At 41.9% G+C, this 20,865-nt stretch overlaps 1 protein-coding gene across 1 annotated transcript in view; it reads right to left on the bottom strand.

Annotated features, from left to right (window-relative positions):
- LOC134206766 (uncharacterized) overlaps nucleotides 1–19,866 on the bottom strand; it is a 43,917-nt gene extending 24,051 nt beyond the window's left edge. Inside the window, exons 1-2 of the mRNA XM_062682492.1 lie at nucleotides 19,188–19,866; nucleotides 17,937–19,034 (exon numbers count right to left, since the gene is read on the bottom strand). Coding sequence (XP_062538476.1) covers nucleotides 17,937–19,034; nucleotides 19,188–19,866 — 1,777 coding nt within the window. The remainder of the gene's footprint in view (nucleotides 1–17,936; nucleotides 19,035–19,187) is intronic.
- Nucleotides 19,867–20,865: the final 999 nt, after the last annotated feature.

Here is a 20,865-nt window from a genome sequence, read left to right as displayed (position 1 = left end):
AAGTGGCCTGGGGTCATATTGACCCCAGAGCACAGACAAAAGGTTGAGGAGAAATATTCGAAGGAATTCTTGGAGGAATATCCGGAAGAGTTTCTGGAGGAATTCCTGGATTGATATCTGGAGGAATATACGAAGGAATTCTTGGACGAATTCTTGGAGGAATATCTGAAGAACTCACTACGGACTAAATGAACCTATCACTTCTATTTGCCGAGAATTCAACAAGGTTTACTCGCTTTTCGACTACAGAATCTCTGCAACTATCTTCAAGAACCGGCTCAAACAGCTTCATCTTCAACCAGAGCTTATTTTAGACAACATAGAAAGTAAAATAATGGATCAAGTGACGTCATCATTCATCCTTTCATACGTGCTGCTATTTTTATCAGTTGATTATTTGATCATAAGAGAAAATATTGTATTAGTATATTATGTTTTATTTACTATGATAACTCAATTTATGTAAAACTGTATTTAAAAAAAGAGATGGGGTTTTTATACCTTTTTGATGGGGATTTTTCTCATCATAGCGGGCTTGGTAGTCATATGGCTACCGCTTCTGCCTCATACGCAGGAGGTCGTGGGCTCAATCCCAGGTCCGTTCCATTCTCCTACTTTGTATCTTTCTCTTTATTTCTCATGTTCTAGCAATCGCTAGAACTGGAAATGGACTTCCATACCGTTTCCATTACTATTCATATACCTTCAACTTGAGTATTCTAACAGTAATCTGCTAGAATTGGAAATGAACTTATAGAGCTCGTTTCCTACATCAAATTAGAAATTCCATCAGTTACCTTCTCCTATCTATCACTTCGGCAGCTCGTTAACCAAGACGGACCTCTGCCTCTCCAACCTAACCCAGAAATTCCAACAAATTCCGCATGAACTCGTGGCAAGTGCAGAGGTATATTCGGCTTGCAGTGGGCGAGTGATTGCATCATCATTTCCTCCCCTTCCCTACATTGACTTGCATTCTGACGTGGCAGGCGCCAGTATGACCTAACAAATGAGATCACCAGTACTTGTACATTGAAGATGTGTGCTAGTCCCAAGCAAACATCTGTTGGTTCCCTGTGCAAGAATAGCTGATCTGGTCATAATGGAGTAGCAACTACGAGCAGTCAATCAAGCTCAAGCTCAAGCTCAAGCTTTTTGATGGGGATTTTTCTCATCAAAAGAGCTTTTCCTTCATCCTCATTAAGATAATTTTCAGATGAGGTATAATTAAATGAAATGAAATATCTGAAAGAATTCTTGGACGAATATCCAGTGGACTTTGTGGAGGAATAACCGGATGAATTCCTGGTGGAATATCCGGAAGTATACTTGAGACTATAGCTGGAAGAATATCAGGAAATATATATTTCGTTTATTTGTCTCCTTTGTTTTATTTGTCTAATATATCTAAATTGTTTTAGTTCATTTCATTTATTTAGTCTACATCTAAACAGATAACACTGAATCAACAATTTGACGCCACAATACACGGTTCGAGGCCGCATCTCTCCATCCTCGAATACGCCCCACGCTCGCCAAGTTGTTCTGCACCTGGTCAGCCCATCTCGCTCGCTGTGCTCCACGTCGTCTCGTACCTGCCGGATCGGAAGCGAACACCATCTTTGCAGGGTTGCTGTCCGGCATTCTTGCAACATGTCCTGCCCATCGTACCCTTCCGGCTTTAGCTACCTTCTGGATACTGGGTTTGCCGTAGCGCTGGGCGAGCTCGTGGTTCATTCTTCGCCGCCACACACCGTCTTCTTGTACACCGCCAAAGATGGTCCTAAGCACCCGTCTCTCGAATACTCTGAGTGCTTGCAAGTCCTCCTCGAGCATTGTCCATGTTTCATGTCCGTAGAGGACAACTGGTCTTAAGCGTCTTGTACATGACACATTTGGTGCGGTGGCGAATCTTTTTTGAGCGCAATTTCTTCTAGAGTCCGTAGTAGGCCCGACTTCCACAGATGATGCGCCTTCGTATTTCACGACTAACATTGCTATCAGCCGTTAGCAAGGATCCGAGGTAAACAAAATCCTAGACCACCTCGAAGGTATCCCCGTCTATCCTAACACTGCTTCCCAGGCGGGCCCTGTCGCGCTCGGTTCCGCCCACAAACATGTACTTTGTCTTTGACGCATTCACCACCAGTCCAACTTTTGTTGCTTCACGTTTCAGGCGGGTGTACAGTTCTGCCACCTTTGCAAATGTTCGGCCGACAATGTCCATGTTATCCGCGAAACAAATGAATTGACTGGATCTGTTGAAAATCGTACCGTGGGTGTTACACCTGGCTCTCCGCATGACACCTTCTTGCGCAATTTTGAACAACTGGCACGAAAGTCCATCACCTTGTTTTATTCCCGGCGCGATTCGAACGAACTGGAGTGTTTGCCCGAATTCTTCACACAGTATTGCACACCATCCGTTGCTTTGATCAGTCTGGGAAGCTATTCTCGTCCATAATTTTCCATAGCTCTACGCGGTCTATACTGTCGTATGCCGCCTTGAAATCAACGAACAGATGGTGCCTTGGGACCTGGTATTCACGGCATTTTTTAAGGATTTGCCGTACAGTAAAGATCTGGTCCGTCAACGAAGCCGGGTTGATAACTCCCCACGAACTCATTCATTAGTGGTGACAGACGACGGAAGATGATCTGGGATATCACTTTGTAGGCGGCATTAAGGATGGTGATCGCTCGAAAGTTATTACACTCCAGCTTGTCGCCTTTCTTGTAGAAAGTGCTCCACTCCTCCGGTAGCTGTTCAGTTTCCCAGATTCTGACTATCAGTTAGTGCAGGCAAGTGGCCAGCTTTTCCGGGCCGATCTTGATGAGCTGAGCTGCGAAATTATCCTTACCAGCTGCTTTATTGGTCTTTAGCTGTTGGATGGCATCCTTAACTTCCCTCAAGGTGGGGGCTGGTTGGCTTCCATCGTCCGCTGAACTGACGTAGTCATCTCCTCCGCTGCCTCGACTCTCACTGCCTGTACTCTCAGCGCCATTCAAATGTTCCTCGTAGTGCTGCTTCCACCTTTCGATCACCACACGTTCGTCCGTCAAGATGCTCCCATCCTTGCCCCGGCACATTTCGGCTAGCGGCATGAAGCCTTTGCGGGATGCGTTGAGCTTCTGATAGAACTTGCGTGTTTCTTGAGAACGGCACAGCTGTTCCATCTCCTCGCACTCCGCTTCTTCCAAGCGGCGTTTCTTCTCCTGAAAAAGGCGGGTCTGCTGTCTCCGCTTCCGTCTATAACGTTCCACGTTCTGCCGGGTACCTTGCTGCAGCGCAACCGCGCTGCGTCCTTCTCCTCCAGAACCTGTCTGCACTCTTCGTCGAACCAATCGTTCCGTCGACATCGTCCCATATACCAGACGTTGTACTCCGTTGCTTCGTTAATGGCTGATTTGACTGTATTCCAGCAGTCCTCAAGAGGGGCCCCATCGAGCTCACCCTCTTCCGGCAACGCTGCCTCGAGATGCTGCGCGTATGGAGTGGCGACAAGAGGTTGCTTCAGTTGCTCTAGGTCGTACCGCGGCGGTCGTCGGTACCGAACATTGTTGATGACGGATCGTTTTGGGCGCAGTTTAACCATCACCAGATAGTGGTCAGAGTCGATGTTAGCGCCACGATATGTCCTGACGTCGATAATGTCGGAGAAGTGCCATCCATCACTCAGAACGTGGTCGATTTGTGATTCTGTCTGCAGTGGTGATCTCCAGGTGTACCGATACGGAAGGCTGTGTTGGAAGTAGGTGCTACGAATGGCCATATTCTTGGAGGCGGCGAAATCAATTAGTCGTAGGCCGTTTTCGTTCGTCAGCCGGTGAGCACTGAACTTCCCAATAGTCGGTCTAAACTCCTCCTCTTGGCTAACCTGAGCGTTCAAATCTCCTATGATGATTTTGACGTCGTGGCCTGGGCAGCTGTCGTACTCACGTTCCAGCTGCGCGTAGAATGCGTCCTTATCAATATCAGTGCTTCTGGAGTGTGGGCTATGAACGTTGATTATGTTGAAGTTGAAGAACCGGCCGTTGATCCTCAACCTGCACATTCTTTCATTGATCGGCCATCACCCGATCACGCGCCTTTGCATATCGCCCATCACTATGAAAGCTGGTCTTCGCTGAAGGTTCCGGTCCGTACTCTCTTGTTGATTGTTCGATGCTTATGTTTTTTTAAAGGCTGGCTTGCAGGGCCTGACTCCAAACCCCCTAAAATTCCGGAGGACCATTCCTCCTTATTCCCGGTGGACCATGGTGCACAGTTTCACTTAGAGTCCCTCGCTGGCACTCGGACGATGATCAGCCGCCCCTAACATAGGGAACAGACACTGTTGTGAGCCGATCCTGATATGGAGAACAGACGCTCAGTAAGATTTGCACCTCCGGAGAGGAGCAAACCCCCTCTTCCCTGTCAACATACGACCATAGCTCCCACCGGGGTTGATTACCCGATATTCCCTAAGGTTGCTCGTATCCCGGCCAGCACTACGGCCAGTTTGTGCAGGCAAGTGGCCAGCTTGATGAGCTCAACCAGCTGCTTTATTGGTCTTTAGCTATTGGATAGCATCCTCAACTACCCTCAAGGTGGGAGCTGGTTGCCTTCCATTATCTGCTGAACTGACGTACTCATCTCCCCCCTCTGCCTTGACTTTCACTGCCTTGACTTTCAGCGCCATTTAAGTGTTCCTCGTAGTGCTGCTACCACCTTTCGACCACCACACATTCGTCCGTCAAGATTTTCCGTCCTTATCCCTGCACATCTCGGCTCGCAGCACGAAGCCTTTGCGGGAGGCGTTGAGCTTATGATAGAACTGGCGTGTTTCTTCAGATAATCTATTCTTGTACGGGTATGAATCCTTCTTTATTTAATATATCCTAGACCGAAACGAGTATCGAACCATCAACTTTTAATTGGCATGCCTATCTAAAAGATTTAAAATTGTATCAAGTAATACTGAAAATTTTCGGAGTTGGAAACTCCTAACAATATTCAAATTGAGCTTACGAATTCACAAATTAACTAATGGTTTTATTATTTAACTGTTTTCTTAGCCATTTACATAAATTCATGAGCTTTATTCTGATATATCATTTTTTTTCTGAATTAAAGTCAATAAGGATTTAAGGTAAAGCCTAAGCAATGATTATGAAGACTTTTCAATGCCTTTCTATTCAAATAAGAATGGTAAAATGTTGATTAGTATTACATCAGTGCTGCCTAAGTTAGCAACAAACTAAGACAAACTTCCCAAGTTCACAACTTTTTAAGCAACATTTCCCCTATATCCAGGCTCAGAATAAACCATATTCAAAATAGTGCTCCTCCTACATCATTTTCTCTACATATGTAAATGACACTCGTCTGATGGGTACAAATTCGATTTATTGAAAGATACCCCTGGGATCAGCAGCAGATGCTGTCTGCAGCTTAGGAAGGACAGTATCCAATATGTACATGTGCCAACTATAGCTCCGTCTGCCAGAGAAAACTGCTAAAGTTAAACCGTACCAACTGGACAAAAGTTACTCGCAGACAAATGAAATTTATTTTGTATGCTATAAATTAGCGTAACTCAATAAGCCAAATTGCCTAAGTATAATCCCCCAAATCACACTAAACCTAATGATTACAGCTTCTTTTATTGAACATCGATGTCCACGCCGAAAAAAAGTCCTGTTGTAATTCGACCGTTCACCTAAAATTATTCACCTCCTGGGTATCGTTTTCTTCGTTAAGTGACATAAAAAACTCACTTCATACTCCGCTGTAAGTGCTCGAACCCATCTATCCACCTCCTTTTCAGTTCTGGGAAACCATCCATTCTGCGAATAAAAAAACACACATAGTCAGCCACACTTTTGGCACCGTTGAGTGTGTTGCTGATGGTTTTCCACACGACCGAAAGACACCACCCCCTCAACGTGCCAACGACTTGTGAGTGGCCGCTGCTGCTGCCGCCTCGTGTGTTGTAGCTGTCGTTCAGCTAAGGACAACACGAAAATCGTCCCACACGTAGTCGGAGCCATGCAGGATAATTCAAACTGCCTTTACGGTGGACACATATTCCGTTGCTGTCGTCGTCGTCGTCGTCCTCCTTTCTGATGTAAATGATAGCAATTCACAAAACTTTCGCATCGCAGATTCTGAGCCTTGTTTTTCGTGGGGTGAGGTTTCTCTTATGTATCGGAGGATGTTTGCCCTCTAGAATTGAATAAAAGGACAAAGAGGTGTGGTGACAAGAGCGATAGACAAAAGTTGTTATCATGTCCGAGGGAATCGTGTCACATTACTGATACCGGCTGGAGATTACGTAGAAAAGATTTACAATTTTGTCACAGCCTAGTATTCTATATTTGTATATATAGATGGATTCTATGAGTTCTATGCATTCTAAGGATACTGTTCCGGTTCTTCATCTCACCATAAAAAGCAAATGAGCATGTTTTTATTTTTTTATTTTTGTGATTTTTGAACCAAATTGATGCTTTATTATTTTAATTCGAAATGAGATAAATTTGCTACAGTGCGATGTAGAAAAATCAGCTCTCCTTTAGTATTCAATAAATTCTATCCGAGTAACATACATGTTAAACAAGTTCTGCTGACATCTGAACAATCAAATAAACTATTCTAGAACAAATATTACATGTCTAATCTTTTCTAACAGTTAAATGGTAACACAATACTCATCATACAATAGTTTATCGCAAAAATATTCGTGTCACTGTAATGTCCCACGGCGGGTCATAAAACGACGAATGAAGATACTTTCAATCCAATAGCTGCCCGAAAAAAGTTTGCCAAAACATGAAACGAACGGCAAATAATTCTAATCGCGTGGGAGGGGATCCAATAAAACAAGCAAGAGTAGGAGGAAAAAAAAAGGATCCTAGTTTGCAATGTGAGGAAATGTGTATGTCGTGTTTAGAATATGTTATTTGGGACAGGGTAGAGTCACACGGATAAAAATACCCGCGAGGCTATACAGAGTACACATCGTAAACGTTATGTGGAGTGGGGATATCTGGACGATGTCCGCAGGAGAGTCAAAGTGTAGGTTGGAGAATTTCTTTCAACGTTGCTGTTCATAATCTATATCTATCTAGGGGAACTGCTCCTGGAATTCATCTCATAGCTCCGATATTCATCCCATCAAAAACAAAGCAATTTGATTTGTTTCTTATTTTTGTGATTTTTCCAGCAGTGAGCACGCATGTTGACAAAATGAAGCGACAAAATTGGTGCTGTATTCCTTTGTTTCGCGATGCGATGAGTATATGTTCAGTGAGATGGAGATCGGGACAGTTCCCCTATATCTACTATCAATGTTTTTTTATTTATTACCGTTCGGAGGTGAACTAGCCTTGGGCTAAAAACCTCTTTAATAAAGATTATAATAATAATAATAATATTTATTACCAGACTACGGCCGGAGTGGCCTGTGCAGTACACAAAAGTCTTCTCCACAGTGGCGTAGCCAGAAAATTGGTCTGGGGAGGTTTTCTGAACATTTTTTTTTTTTAATTTGGGAGGGTTCGAAAAATTTTGTCTCTGGAGGGGGTTTTATGTCGATCGTCCTCCATGTTTAATAGTCCTCCACCTGATCGATCCACCTTGCCCGCTGTGCACCTCGCCTTCTTGTTCCCTTCGGATCGTTGTCGAGAACTATTTTCACTGGATTACTGTCCAACATTCTGGCTACGTGCCCGGCCCACCGCAGTCTTCCGATTTTCGCGGTGTGAACGATGGATGATTCTCCCAACAGCTGATGCTACTCGTGGTTTATTCGCCTCCTCCACGTACCGTCCGCCCTCTGCACCCCACCATAGATGGTACTTTCGTTTCGAAAACTCCCAGTGCGCGTTGGTCCTCCACGAACATCGTCCAGGTCTCGTGTCCGTGGGAAACTACCGGTCTAATAAACGTTTTGTAGATAGTCAGTTTGAAACGGCGGCGAACTCTATTCGATCGGAGCGTTTTGCGAGTCCAAAGTACGTACGATTTCCTGCCATGATGTTTCTCCGAATTTCTCAGCTGGTATTGTTATCGGAGGTTACCAGTGAGCCCAAGTACACGAATTCTACAACCACCTCGATTTCCTCACCACCAATAAAAAACCCGTGGTGGGTGGCTCAAGAGGCTCAAGAGAGGACAACGTAACTCTCTTGAGCCTCTTCCAATCATCTACTTCGTCTTCGACGTGTTGATGACTAGTCCAATCCGTTTAGCTTCGCTATTCAGTCTGATGTAGGCTTTCTGCATCCTCTCAAAGTTACGTGCTATAATATCAATATCGTCGGCGAAACCAAATAGCTGAACGGACTTCGTGAAATTCGTACCACTCATGTCAATCCTTGCTCTTCGTATTACATACTTCCTCCAAAGCGATGTTGAATAGCAGGCACGAAAGACCATCACCTCGCCGTAACCCTCTGTGCGTTTCGAAAGGACTCGAGAATGCCCCTGAAACATGAACTACGTACATCACCCGATCCATCGTCGCCTTGAGCAACCGTATCGGATTATCCGCGAATCCGTGTTCGTGCATAAGCTGCCATTGCTGGTCCCGATCAATTGTATCATTTGCGGCTTTGAAGTCGATAAATAGGCATTTCAAAGCATATGCGGTATTTCGAAAAATTTCGTTTCAGGTGGTTCGAAACGAAATTCCGCGGAATTTCGCGGAATTTGAGCATGGCGAAATCTGATTTCTCGATTTCGTTTCGTTTCGTAGAATTACAAAAATTTCGCTAGAAAAAATGAGTTTCTAACGAAATTTTACGGAATTTCGCGGAATTTCGAAACAAATTTAAACATGAACCATACTTTATATAATCAAAAAATTTGGCTGCGCCGCTGAACAAAATCATAAGTTATACAGTATTTTGCGCTCCATAATGACAGCGTGAGATCCTTCCTGTTAGACATTCAAGAGGTAGAAAACATTGGAACTCATCACGTTTGCCTTAATTGAGAGCCTGAATTCCATCAATAAACAAACGTATTTTTGCCTTTCTCGTATACAAAGTATACGTAAAGGCTATATGATCGCTCCAAAAACGAACTTTTGATTGGAGTCCCGGAGACCCATAGTGTTATATACCGATCGACTCAGCTCGACGAATTGAGGTGATGTCTGTGTGTATGTGTGTGTATGTGTGTGTGTGTGTGTGTGTATGTGTGTGTATGTGTGTGTATGTTTGTGTGTATGTGTGTGCGCAAAATAATCTCACTCATTTTTCAGGCACTTATCCTTAACCGATTTGCTCGCAACTCATTCGACGTAGAATCTTGTCCCATTGTTTCGTATTGAAAATTGGCCCAATCGGACTATGGGCTTCGGAATTATGGCCAAAATATATTTATGTATAAGAAAAATTCTCACTCACTTTTTAGGCACTTACTCTAAGCTGATTTTCTCGCAACAAGTTTCATTCGACGTAGAATCTTGCCAAATTGTTTCGTATTGAAAATTGGCCCAATCGGACTATGGGTTTCGAAGTTGTGGCCAAAATTCATTTTTGTACATAAGAACACGTACAAAATTCTCACTCATTTTTCAGGTACTTATCTTTAACGGATTTTCTCGCAACAAATTGCATTCGACGTAGAATCTTGTCCCATTGTTTCGTATTGAAAATTGGCGGAATCGGACTATGGGATTCGAAGTTATGGCCAAAATATATTTTTTATAAGAAAAATTCTCACTCACTTTTTAGGCACTTACTCTTAGCTGATTTACTCGCAAAAGTTTCATTCGACGTAGAATCTTGTCCAATTGTTTCGTATTGAAAATTGGCCCAATCGGACTATGGGTTTCGAAGTTATGGCCAAAATTATAACGGATACGTGAAGGCTATTGATCGCTTCAAACACGAACTTTTTATAGAAGGCCGGCGACCCATATTTTTATATACCGATCGACTCAACTCGACGAATTGAAGTGATGTCTGTGTGTGTGTATGTGTGCGCAAACTAATCTCACTCATTTTTTAGGCACTTATCCTTAACCGATTTGCTCGCAACAAGTTTCGTTCGACGCGAAATCCTGTCCCATTGTTTCGTATTGAAAATTGGTCGAATCGAACTATGGGATTCGAAATAATGGCCAAAATACATTTGTTGACGAGAAAAATTTTCACTCATTTTTTAGGCACTTACTTTTAGCCGATTTGCCTGCAACAAGTTGCATTCGACGCAGAATCTTGTTCCATTGTTTCGTATTGAAAATTAAACAGATCGGTACTAAACAGATATGGCCAAAGTTTATTTTTTTGCCTTTTTTCACATGAGAAACACGTACAAAATTCTCACTTATTTTTAGGCACTTATGCTTAACCGATTTGCTCGCAACAAGTTGCATCCGACGCGGAATCCTGTCCCATTGTTTCGTATTGAAAATTGGTCGATTCGAACTATGGGATTTGAAGTAATGGCCAAAATACATTTTTTGCCTTTCTCGTATACTAAGTATACGGTAAAGGCTATATGATCGCTCCAAAAACAAACTTTTTATAGAAGGCCCGGAGACCCATAGTGTTATATACCAATCGACTCAGTTCGACGAATTGAGGTGATGTCTGTGTGTGTGTGTGTGTATGTGTGTGTGTATGTGTGTGTGTGTGTGTGTGTGCGCAAAACGACTCAAAAAATGTTGCATTCGACGCAGAATCCTGTCCCATTGTTTCCTATTTGAAATTGGTCAGATCGGACTATGGGATCGAAAGTTATGGCCAAAATACAAATTTATACGAAAAAATCGCGTAAAAAATGTCACTCATTTTTCGAGCATTTATCCTCAACCGATTTGCTCGCAACAAGTTGCATTCGACGCAGAATCCTGTCCCATTGTTTCCTATTTGAAATTGGCCATATCGGACTATGGGATCGAAAGTTATGGCCAAAATATAAATTTATACGAAAAAATCGAGTGAAAAATGTCACTCATTTTTCGAGCACTTATCCTCAACCGATTTGCTCGCAACAAGTTGCATTCAACGCAGAATCCTGTCCCACTGTTTCCTATTTGAAATTAGCTATATCGGACTATGGGATCAAAAGTTATGGCCAAAATACAAATTCATACGAAAAAATCGCGTAAAAAATGTCACTCATTTTTCGGGCACTTATCCTTAACCGATTTGCTCACAACAAGTTGCATTCGACGTAGAATCCTGTCTCGTTGTTTCCTATTGAAAAGTGGACTATCGGACTATGGGATCGAAAATTATACCATTTTTTGCCTTTCTTGTACAACTAAGTTGTACCGAAAGGCTATCATTTCACTCCGAAAACGAACTTTTTATAGAAGCCTCTGAGACCCATAGTATTATATACCAATCGACTCAGCTCGACGAGCTGAGCACATGTCTGTCTGTCCGTGTGTATGTGTGTGTGTATGTGTGTGCACAAAAGCTATAAAAAACATTAGACAACTTTTCGTATAGTAATTCTTATCCGATTTTCTCGCAACAAGTTTCATTCGACAGGGGACAAAGCCTTGTTGATCACTATTGAATTTCACAACGATCGGTCATTGCGTTTAAAAGTTATGAAGAAAATGGTACATCGGATCATATAAACCCCATATAAGGTTCGTGTCTTAACTAAATGCGAGAAAGGCACCACCAACGCTAGGTGGATTAATCTGGGTTTTTTTGCAATATTGGGTTGTTCAGCAGAGAAAAATATGAGGTCTTTTTATGGTTTAACATAAAGAGCATGCTTTTCTGATCTTCAACATATTTTTATTCTGTTTGTAAACCTTTTATTTACATTTTTGTATAGTAAAGAATAAGCCATTTCAATCGATAAAATGACACTAACATTCATAGAATGACAGTTGGCCCATGCAGCATAAGAACAAATTTTAAGTTCCATATAAATTTAAAACGCAAATTAAAAATAGTTCAGGGGCTGCAAAAATTCTATAAAATTGGGGTTAGGCTCAGTTTTTTATGCAGATTCAGAATATGTAAAAACATATATACCCCTAAACAACTCAACTAATAGATTAAAAAGTTTTCATGAATAACGGTTCTTTTTATTTCAGAATTCAAAAATCAGGAAAGTATCCACGAGATATGTTGAAGTTCAACCGTTAAGGTCTTTACGATAAAGAATTTTGAACGGTGTTGAACTTAATCTGTAGATTAAAAAACACTTTAACAAAATTTAAAAAAAGAATTGTGTTTGAGGTATGGGTTGTGCAACCACGTAGTTGGTTGATTACTGCTCATAATTGCAGCATATATATTTTTGATTTAATGTTTATTAGCTAATAGCTTCCGAAATGTGGAAAAAAATCAAACTGAAACATACAATAAGCTGCATCTATTAAACATACAATATGCTGGTTGCGGCCATTGAAGCTTGGCCATATGAAATTTCAATAAAGTATGTGGGTGTATCAATTTGGAAGCAAAATTTGTACAAGCTGTGAGATCAATCTTGGCGAAAGCAGGCTACTATATTCATGTATTTCAATCTGTAATCAAAGAAAAAAAATCAATTGTAGACTTAAATCTAGCTTATTTAAAATATTGTTTTTTCTACTATACAAACATTTTGTCGGCGCAAACTTTCAAAATAAATTTTCTGAACTTTTAGACCTGAACCACGTTAAATACTATGGATTTTTTCTTCTGAATTTCGAACGAACAATTTAGGAAAATTCAGCAAACTATTACGTTGCGTTGCGTTGCGTTGTAACGGAGTATTTCGTAGATTGCATACTGATAGTTGTCATGTATATTCTTTACCTTTCTTACCCCAATTGCTTATGGATTTCCATTTGGGATTCAATGGAAATCCAATTGGGGGTCCAAAATGATAAAACATGAAAGCTATCATTGCCGGCCACGCCCATCTTCTCCGTTACTAGGAAAGGGAAGGAAATGATGATATGACATCTACACACTTAAAAATATCCTTGTAAAATTATGTCATTGAACATGCACATAAAAGGAGCGGCCGATTAAACATAAATTTATGTCAGCCTTTAAAATTACATGGCGACCAAAAGACAAAAAAATATACACGTCATGACGTAAAAGTGAGCTATTGGAGTAAAGCTCAGTTCTACTTCACGACGTGTAATTTTATTTTTGTGTCTCTATCATACCACGCATTATACTATGGATCGCAACGTATAATCAATTGTTTTCATATTTCAATACCTACCAATGATGAAATTGTGCCATAAATGTGACTATCTGCGTCGTCTAACAATGTTTTTTCCGCATTTTCGAACCACTTACACTACACTCGAAATGACACCAGAACACTAGAATCGAATAGAATTGGAAGCAGTACTGCTAGTTTTCGTGACTGTCATGTGAAAGCGAAAACAGTTGCATTTTCATTTTCAAGAGACCAAATGAAAATGTAGCCTTCTCCCGGTCACCTGTCACATTACAAGCAGTCATGATGGGAATGTGCTTTGTTTTGAAATCTAAATTTCTAAATAGTTTCAATGGATTTGTGCAAATAACGATGACTAATCGATACAATGATTGTATTGTTTTTGATTTTCGAGTTAGAAGTAACATTATTGAAGAAGAAACAGCTTGTTTACACTAGTTTGATGCGCTTTCATGAAATAAAAATCTGTGAAAATTTGGCAGAATTCCTTTCATTGTTTATGTTTTCTATGAAAGCGGGAGAGAATAAAGTGTAAATATCGCATGACCTCTCTCAATGAAAATGAAAATCTCAGTACTGATTGGAAGATTACTGTTGATTCAATGCATGCACTGTTTTCCGTTTTGCACTTGTTTCTTATTATGCTCACTTCTAAACCACCTCCAAATAAAGCTGAGTCTCGTTCGGCATGTTTATATTTGCAACAGCAGCTTACAGCACTTTGAGGAACATTGACGAAGCAACAAAAAAAAAAGATCGACATCGATTAAGTTTTTCGCGACCGCGCACCTTCCAAACGATCAGACTACTGACTGGCTGATGTTTACTTCTAGCTCAATTAAGAAAAAAGAAGGATGCATGAAGAGAAACGTAAATTTCAGTCTCGTATTAGATTAAGTCTTCAAAAAGTTAAATGTGTCAATGATTCAGTCACATGTAAAATCCATGATTTTTTAGTGTGTACATTATTGCGCCTGGCACATTCTCACCCTCCTTGTAGAGTGCGTTGCACGTGGCTACGAACCACTTTATGAAGTATTAATAATAATAAAATTCGACAAAGTAATAACAGAGTATCGTAATATAATAAGCAGGTAGCCTTCTATTTAAAAGTCAGTTGGTAAGATGTGAATTTTAATAATATTTCGAAAGGTTAAAAGTGTGCCTCAAGATTCGTAACAGTTTCTGAAATATTTAGAGTGGAAACACTTTTCATTTTTGCCTCAATCTTACTCCCAAGGCCCAATGTCACCCGAACGACGGTACACTAGAATAGAACTGAGAATCAGTATATTTTTATGCCACATAGATTTAAGTTTCGGAGTCGCGGATTTGATTGACGGCAGAAAAGGCTTGATTCAATATTTATAGGCGAAAATTATGCCCCTAACAAACCTAACATTACACTTTGTTTTGTATATAAAATCTATTGAACTTTTTATCTCGAATAATTTGAAACACCTTACCAAATTAAAAATAAGTCCACACCATTAGTTACTTCCTTCGTTATTTTATGTTGATGTTCATTTAGACCCAGAGACGACAGTTGAGAAATCTCATTTGTGGTAGGTACAGTTTGATGACTTGTTTGACTTTTTGATGGATGATTACAAATGATCCATGCAGCCATCCACTTATTGCTCCATCCAAACACTTCAGAAGGTTCACAACAGCTAAACTTCAATAGCAGAAACATATTCAGAATAAATACCAGCCGAAGGAAAAATTGCTGATAAGAGCAAAAATTGAAGGGTGTAAAATTCTCACGTCAGCTTTTCTTCGCGACCTACTTCGATCGAAAATTCAGCAAACTATTACAAACACAAACCAGTTCCGTTTTGAAAATGAATGTCGTTTGTTTGTTGGTGGATTTTCGGCCTCTCAGTCAAGGCATACTTGATGAGTTCCAATGGTTCTGCCTCTTGAATGTCAAACTGGAGGTATCTCCCGCCGCCAGTATAACTTTGTTAAGGTCACTCCTGATGGAATCCAAGTTTAAAAGTGCTTGCGTTTTCGGGGGCACACCACTCGATACGGAAGCTACGCACAACTGTCATTTTTATTATTTCACGCATGCTGCGACGCAGCAAAGCTAAATTAACAACAATGACAGTTGTGCGCCGCCTCTGAACGAGTGGTGTGCCCCCGAAAACGCGAGCACTTTGGAACTTGAATTCCGTCAGGAGTGACCTTAAAGCGTAAAGTCGTTGCGTGGATTCCTAGGGCCTTTGTGAAGTTTTTTTAACGCTTCTTTCTTATTAAAGGCCAATTTCTTCACCTCCGCTTAGACCTTAAACCAGGATTAAGCGCATGAGTAAGCACCGCTTAAGAGTTAGGAAAGCCTTAAGGGAAACATAATGCAACGTTTTACGTTCAAGCAACAATTAGAATCTTACCTAAAGGTAAGAATAAAAGTTTAGAGGATTGAAAGTACATACAAGGTACACAACAGTCAATATTCGGCGAATCATCAGAATGTACATACAGCCCCCAAGATTTAAATTTAAACTTTGGGATATTATTTGACTATTCGCACAATATGAGTGCAGAATCGATCGTGTTGCTACTGGTCACGGGACGGCAGCTAGCACATAACATATAGGCATCTTTGCCGTGGAATGTGGTCCTGTGAATGATTTTGGAACGCTAGCGAACCTAGCGGTGGAAGTCAAGCTTTACTGAACAACGCACATAAGACAGAGCAACATCGCATGCTTTGCTTTCTCTTTCTGTCGCCCTAGATTTGCGGGAGTGCGTTCGTCGATTATTGATACACGAAGAGCCTACTTTGAAATTTGCAACATTTTTTTAATCAGTGTGTGATCGATCGTGTTGATGCTAGTCATGCTAGCTAGTGCGGGAGAACACGAGATGGAAAAAATAATGTCTGCATCGAAGAGCATAAAATTATGCAGTGCAGAATCGATCGTGTTGTTTGTTGTTTTGAAGCACATTTATTATGCGTCGGATTGATTTGAAACGCGGTTTTCGTCTTCGGGTTTTCAAAATAACTTCGTTTAGTCGCTTACCAAGGCTTCACATGAATTACCTTTTCAACTAACTAACGATTCCTTTCCTGTGGCGCTCACGAATATGCAGAGCATTCCTCTGTCTCTTATAACAATTTCTATATTTTTGCGTACTTACTGGTATAAAACAGAACTGATAAAAAATTGATCTAATTCAGGACCACTCGCTTCACGATTAATCCTTTGGAAACCAACACGAATGCTGGGGTATCGCCTTATCGCCGATGGTATATAAACGGGAACGCGACAATTTATCACAGACAGCTTCTTCTGTAATTATAGCTCTATTGGTTGCAAAACGGATATTTAACTACGGGATAGTTAAATTAGAATTGGGTACATAATGTTATTATATAATAAAAAAAAATTCCGCGGAAAGAAAATTAAAATTTCGTTTCGTTTCGTAAAATTTCGAATTCAATGGACCTTGATTTCGTATCGTTTCGAAATTTCGAAAGTAAGTCTATATTTCGTTTCGAATAAACATAGACATTTTAAATTTCGTTTCGTTTCGTTTCGTTTCGTTTCGTTAGGAAAAAGTGTGTTATCGCATACCCTTAGGCATTTCTGCAGTACTTGGCGAATGGCGAACACCTGGCCCGTGGTGGAGCGTTCGCCCATAAAACCCGCCTGGTACTGCCCCATGAACTCCCTTGCAATTGGTGCTAGTCGACGGCATAAAATTTGGGAGAGTACCTTGTAGGCGGCGTTCAGCAATGTGATTGCGCGGTACACAGCAAATAATTTTGAAAATTCAATGACGTGAAAAATTGTAACTAATCCAATCAAACGAATTAACATTCGTTATTCAAGTAAATTTGATTGAATTTTACAAGCAGGCACCGTTTAAATTTATTTCGATTTAAAAGAATAGTGAGATCGATTGAATGTTACGTTTATTTGCATGCTCCAAATATGTGCATGAAAATACATTTAAAATCACAACATATTTTTATCTGTGTAGTTGCTACAATCCAGCTTATCGCCCTTTTTGTAGATGGGACACACGACACCTTCCATCCACTCCTGCAGCAAAACTTCCTCCTCCCAAATCTTGGTAATGACCCAGTGCAGCGCTCTAGCGAGTGCCTCACCCCCGTGTTTAAATTGCTCTCCTGGTAGTTGGTCAACCCCAGGGGCTTTGTTGTTCTTCAGCCGGCCAATCTCCTCCTGGATTTCCTGGAGATCCGGAGCCGGTAAAATTATGTCCTGCGCGCGTTCTCCCAGGACCATCACCATACCGCCATCTTCGTCTGCCACATCGCCATTCAGGTGTTTTTCGTAGTGCTGCCGCCACCTTTGGATCACCTCACGCTCGTTCGTAAGAAGATTCCTGTTACCGCTGCAATTATGGTTATGAAATAAACACCTCTATTTAGCGTAGTTTTCACTTGCTTTAAGCTGTAAATTTTTATTATATCAATTGCATGTTCTCGCTTAGGATAGTATTAAGTACTTACATTTAGTGTTTAAGTGAATTTTGACAGTTTTAGGTATACTTAAAGTATGATTTTGGAGTTTCAATGATATAGTCAACGCATGCTATCAACGTTATATCAGCAAAAACAAGCTATTATTCACTGCTATCCATATCGACACCTGTTGACAGTTTCTCTCATAACGAGCAGCGATAGGGTTGCCTATTTGCACGATAGTTCGTCCGTTATCAAATCGAGGGGACTGCGGATAGCTGGAAGCAGTACCAACATTCCCCGACCCGTAAGGCTGCGTCTAGGCATCTGGGACGCCGATCTTACCATTTTCTGCTACTTCAATAACGGCGAGCTTCACCACTGGGCGCCGGATGACTCCCATTTCTGTGCGTACCAATGCTTGTCTGGCAACCCCGTCCTTACCTCTGACGACTTCAATGACTTGACCTCGAACCCATGTATTTCGTTTTTGCTCGTTAGCTATGAAGACCAAGTCTCCAACTTCGATTGGTTTGGTGTCTCGAAACCATTTGGTGCGCCTAGTAATTGTGGGCAAGTACTCGCGTAGCCATCTTGTCCAAAACCCGTCCAATGCATGCCTGATAAGATTCCAGTTATTGCGCAGGCATTCTGTAGCTTTCGTCGGATCTGCTGGTGGTTGCTTCACTCCACTAGAACTACCCAACAAGAAATGATTGGGCGTCAATGCTTCTTGTCCAGCACAATCCAATGGGATGTACGTGAGAGGCCTGGAATTGATCATACTCTCGGCTTCCGAGATCATCGTTTCAAACGTCTCGTCATCGGGTACTTTTGGAACGGAGGTCATTGACTGTATGGCAACCTTGACTGACCGGACAAGTCTTTCCCACACCCCACCCATGTGGGGTGCCGCCGGTGGATTAAAATACCATTTAGTTGTCGTGTTCGTAAACGTTTCAGCGCAATATCGATTGGCAAGTAGAATCTGTTCTTGTAGCTCATTGGCAGCACCACGAAAATTGGTACCATTATCCGAGTATATCTCGGCCGGTGCACCTCTTCTTGAAATAAATCTACGGATGCACATCTTGCAGGACATTGCCGACATGCTGTGAGATACTTCCATGTGAATGGCACGGGTTGTCAAACACGTAAATAGGGCCACCCACCTCTTTACGTGACTGCGGCCCACCTTGACGAGAAGCGGTCCAAAATAATCCAGGCCGGTGTAGGTAAATGGACGAACAAAAGCTTCCACCCTGGCCCTGGGTAGTGGGCCCATCTTGGGTGAGGTGAGCGATGCATTGTACACCTTACACATTTGACATCTTGCTGCTACCTTACGGACCAGTCGTCGCAGGGTTGGGATGTAAGCTACTTGACGAATTTCGTTGACCACCGTTTCTTGGTTTCGATGATGGAGTCGACGATGGTAGTAATCTACGAACAAAAAGGTTACTGGATGGTTCTTAGCTAGTATAACAGGATGCTTAGCTTCAGTCGGCAAGTTGGGAGCGGTGCCGATACGACCATCCGACGAATCAATCTTTCCTCATCAACTACGGCTGACAATTTATATAGCGGGCTCGTTACTGGCACCGCTCCCGAAGGCTTTGTGTTTTGCAACGCTGCTATCGCTCCAGGAAATGCTTCTGATTGAACGATCTTCCACAGCTTTACTTCTGCTCAGCTCTGAGCTGATCAATAGCTCCGTCGTTTTAGTTCCACTCCTTTTGTCTCCAAACTTCAGGATATAGGCCATTGTTCTGTGCAGTTTTTCCCACTTCGAAAAACGGGAAATGTCGATCACAGGCTCGTTGATTAAACGATGGTTGACCAGAACCACCCGCAATTCAGCTGTTGTTTCTGTTCCTTTCCAGTTTTGCTCGGGCCAGAATTCTTCAGATTCCCAAAGAAACTTTGGACCTTGGAACCAAGTATCTTCAGGATTAAAACAAGGACCGTTGCCCCATTTTGTTGCTTTGTCGGCGACGTTCTCAGCTGATGGCACCTTCCTCCACTCACTGGGATCAGTAGTTGTTACAATTTCGCCAATTCTGCAAGCTACGTATGGGCGGTACTTTCTGGAATCTGAATTGATCCAATGCAGAACAGTCGAGGAATCGGTCCAGAAGTATCGTTGTTGAATGGGTACTTGGTGGTTCTCAACAACAAACTGTGCGTATCTCGTCCCTAGTACCGCAGCTTGTAGCTCCAGACGCGGAATGGACAGTGTTTTGATAGGGGCGACCTTTGCTTTTGCTCCTACCATCGCGCAATGCGGTTGTCCAGTGTTCATGAAACGAAAGTATACGACACAGGCATAGGCAGTACTACTTGCGTCCACAAATGCGTGGAGCTGGATAGGCTGACAGTGCTCAGGAATGGCATTCGCGAAATATAATCTCGGGATTCTAATGTCGTTCAGTCTTGGCAGAAGATTCACCCACCGCTTCCAGTCGTTAAACAATGCATCATTTATTTGGTCATCCCAGCCACAATTTGTTCTCCAAAGATCTTGAATGATTGCCTTTCCTTGGATCACGTATGTGGCAAGAAATCCAAGTGGGTCATACAGACTCATGACAGTCTTCAACACTTCACGCTTTGTTGGACATACAGTACCACGTAGGAGGCTCTCCACCGCACCAGGAATGTATGTAGAGAGGGTTAGATAATTCATCGGATTGTGGTAACCAGCGGATACCTAGCACCCTAGCACTGACTCTGCTACATCGAGATCCGAACTCCATTCCTTTACAAGTGTTTCGTTTCGTTCTCCAAGAGCAGCAACTACTTCTGGGCGATTGGATATGAAGTTTCTAATTTCAAACCCCCCTTGATGGTGTACGTATCGAACTTCTTCGGCTAAGCGGATAACTTCTTCAACAGAGTCCCTGCTATCCAAAAAATCGTCCACATAGTGCCCTCTGATGATTGCTTCTGTTGCATCTGGGAAGATATCTTCGTACTCTTTCGCATTTTTATTTTTTATATACTGGGCTGAACATGGCGAACAGGCAGCGCCGAAAATACCCACATTCATCACGAAAACGGTAGGCTCATCCGCCAGATTTTTGCGATAAAGGAACATATGTGACTTCTGATCTTTTTTTTGTTATTTTAAACTGATGATACATTTCCTTTATATCTCCAGTTATTGCAACACGTCGCTGCCTGAATCGATACTGCACACTTGTTAATGGCGTTAGTAAATCCGGTCCAGGAAGAACCATGGAATTAAAGGACACATCTTTCACTTGAGCGGCAG

The sequence above is a fragment of the Armigeres subalbatus genome, chromosome 1 (assembly GCF_024139115.2).
Source record: "Armigeres subalbatus isolate Guangzhou_Male chromosome 1, GZ_Asu_2, whole genome shotgun sequence".
Lineage (NCBI taxonomy): Eukaryota > Metazoa > Arthropoda > Insecta > Diptera > Culicidae > Armigeres > Armigeres subalbatus.
The sequence above is the reverse complement of the archived record's forward strand: the minus strand, read 5'-3'. Positions and strand labels throughout refer to the sequence as shown.